Source organism: Ursus maritimus, unplaced genomic scaffold, assembly GCF_017311325.1.
Source record: "Ursus maritimus isolate PB19 unplaced genomic scaffold, ASM1731132v1 scaffold_18, whole genome shotgun sequence".
In the NCBI taxonomy this organism is placed as follows: Eukaryota; Metazoa; Chordata; class Mammalia; order Carnivora; family Ursidae; genus Ursus; species Ursus maritimus.
Genome location: NW_024424230.1, coordinates 54,730,291 through 54,733,394, shown reverse-complemented (window position 1 = coordinate 54,733,394; position 3,104 = coordinate 54,730,291). Strand labels below are relative to the sequence as shown.

General features: G+C 53.4%; 1 protein-coding gene across 1 annotated transcript; it reads right to left on the bottom strand.

Moving 5' to 3' along the window:
• Window positions 1–1,617: 1,617 nt before the first annotated feature.
• Window positions 1,618–2,523, bottom strand: LRRC30 (leucine rich repeat containing 30). The gene has a single exon (XM_008690156.1). It carries the CDS (start codon window positions 2,521–2,523, stop codon window positions 1,618–1,620), a length of 906 nt encoding a protein of 301 aa, XP_008688378.1.
• Between the last annotated feature and the right edge of the window lie 581 nt (window positions 2,524–3,104).

Genomic DNA, 3,104 nt, shown 5'->3' with positions numbered 1-3,104 from the left:
CTGTTCTTTAGTTACTGAGGCTTCGGGGCTCAATCTAGTCTACACTGTCCAGTGTGTCATCCTTGCTGTGGCCTCTGCTTACATTTCCCTTCACCAGGGATCAGGACCTGCCGTACATTGTAGAAACCCACGTGGGTCTGTCTCTTTCACCAGACCATGAGTTCCTTGGTAGAAGCAGCAGGGCCTTATTCTTCTCGAGCTCCTAGCCCAGTGTCCAGCCTACAGAAGGTGCTAAGAAATATAAGTTAAATTAAACTAAATTAAACTAAAGGTATTAAGAAATTAGGCAAGTCTTGGCAGCAACCCCAAAATCCCACGTCTTGATACCGTTTGCTATATTCTGTAGATGAATCAGCCCCCAAACCTGAGCAGTTAGCTCTCCGTTGATCTGAAGGGACTGTTCTTTCTTCACTGCCATCTTTTCATTGGAATTTCTTTACCTCTGAATAAATGGTCATGTCCTAGGGGCTCTTGGCTGCTGTGACGGCAGTAAGATCTAATGACCCTGGTGGCAGGAATTCTGTAATTGCTCATCCTAATGTCCATGTTTAACTAACAGCTGTGTACTCTTAGAATTAAAAGCAAAACAAACAATATTTTACAGAGCCTTTTGTCCAAAGAGCTTTTAAATGTTGCCAAACTCATTTTATAAATGTCCACGTGTAAAAGCCAAGTGCTAATATCGCCCTCCTTTGAATGTGAAAAGGGTAATTACTTTTTTGTGTGTGACTTGCCTGTGCCTTACCTCCTCCTTCCTGCCATTTGGCCATCTCCTCCCCCAATTATTAGCCTCACCGCTAAGAGGGCACATCCACTAAGGGAGGAGAAGAGAAAATAGAATCGAATGATTTAACCATCGGCTGGTGTTTCTGGAAAAGCTCAGGGATATGACGGGCAGGGGTGCCAGAGGATGGGGAAAGAAGGTCGAAACTGTGCATTAAGATTGATTTGTATTTATTACCCGAAAGCCATCATGCTATTCCCGTCACTCACCAGCAGACGTAAACACGAGCAGCTGGAGCGTTACTCTACAGTCATTTTAGAGACAGATTTCTTATGATTGTTTCCCCCAGAACGCGGCTGGGGGGAGGTTCTGCCCGACCCGGTCGATGCCAGCAGAGCAGTCCTCCAGCTTGCTCTTTGGTCCCAGTAATGCTTGCTCGAGGCTGACGTAGGAGCACGTCTTGCTGCTGCTTCCTGAGCGCTGGCTGCCAATTCAAGGCTTGAAACCAGATGGCGGCAGTGTCTCATACCACACTTGGCCCACAGCACATCCTTAGCAAATATCTGCCTTCTGAGTGTCACTGAACCAGACCTGCTACCCACACTTCCAAGGGCTGAATTCCACTGCTCCTAGGAAGAATCGGAATGGTTTCTCTTCGAAGAGAACCAAAGACCTGTTTCCACTGACGTTTGAGATGAGATGAACATCACATCAGGGGGCTTCTTAGGCACATACGGAGGTAAAAGCCTCCGTAGGCGTGTTCAATACCATTCAGCAGATGTGAACGCAAACGCTATCCGACATGAACAGTGAGGGCAGAAGGCTGAGACTGGAGCAGTACCCAGCTGACAGGTGTCCACGAGCTGGCGACTGGCCATGCCCCTGGGGCCCAGTCAGTTGTGCTTTTTGTCCTTCAGGTAGCTGAAGAGCATCTCCAGCCCCCCCTCTACTAGCTCCGGCAGAGGCTTGGATAACGGGTTATGGGAAATGTGGAGCCCTTTGTCCATGGGATTCCAAGCAATCCGCCCCAGTCTACACAGCAGGTAGAGCTCGTCCGGGAGGGTCTGGATGTCATTGTTGTTCAAGTTCAGCAGCTCCAGGCTGGTGAGCAGGCAGAGCGACCTCGGGAAGGAGTGGATGTTGTTGCTCTCGGCGATGAAGATCTGCAGGCTGACCAGGCACTGGATGCTCTCGGCGATGTTTTCCAGGCGGTTGGAGCCCACGTGCAGGAAATCCAGCTCCTTCAGCGCAAACACGCAGATGGGGATGTGAGCGAAGTAGTTGTTGCTGAGGTTCAGCTTTCGCAGCCTGGACAGGTCGGCGAAGCTGGCGGGAAGCTGGGCGAGGCAGTTGTGGGACAAGCTCAGGACCTCCAGGCTTCTGCAAGCGCTCAGCTCGGCCGGCAGCTCGGTCAGGCAGTTCATGTTCACGAACAGGACCTTCAGGCTCTTGAGGAGGCTGATTTCTCGGGGCAGGCTCCGCAGGCGGTTGCCGCAGAGGTTCAGGACCACCAGCCGGCTCAGCTTCCCCACGTCGGGCGGGAGAGCCCGGAGCTGGTTGTGAGACAGATTGAGTTTCTGGACCTCAGACAAGCCCCACAGAAAGTCAGGGATGTCCGTCATTCCCTTGGTGACCAGGCTGAAGCTGACGTGGCGCATGCCCCGCTTCAGCAGGGCCCGGGGGTCTTTTCCTGAGAGCAGGCTGTCATCCCACGGGGAGAAGGGCTGCCTCCCACGCAGGAGCGCCATCCTCCTGGGGCCCTTGTCCCTGCAGTGAGCACTTGACTGCTTGGCCCCCATCTTCCTCCCTTTTCACCCACTGGCCTCTGCTGAGGCCGGGAGGGGGTCCCTCAGCTGCTGAAAGCTGAGCTGGTGCCAGCAGGGAGCTCAGGAGGGGTGTCCGTGGGGCCTTGCAGAGACCCGAGCCGCCCCGCTGTGCTCCGGCCCCGAGGGTGGGTTTAGGTGGCTTCTCTCGGAGCGGCAGGGCTGTAATGACATCCTTGTCCCTGAGACTGGGGAACTGAACCGCTCAAGTCCCTCTGAATGCCACAAGGCAGCTGTCACTGTCATTCGGCCCCAGTTTTATTGGCCTGGTGTGTGCAAAGAGGTCACAGGGAGGCTGCATCTAACTTTCCCTTCTCAGCTCTTCTTGGGTATCAGAGCTGAGCAGGTGATAAACCAGCCCATCTCCCAGAAGCAGCAAAGTGGGAGAATAAAGCCGGCTGTACAAGTGCCAGACTGTGTGCATGGTCTCAGGAACTCACCCGGACCCCGTTAGAGTGACCGTGAGCTCCATGAATGCTAGCGACAGAGGTATGCTTCCCAAGCCGGGGAGGGTCAGATGATACGGTACACACCCGTTTCAAACTCCAATGAGTTCC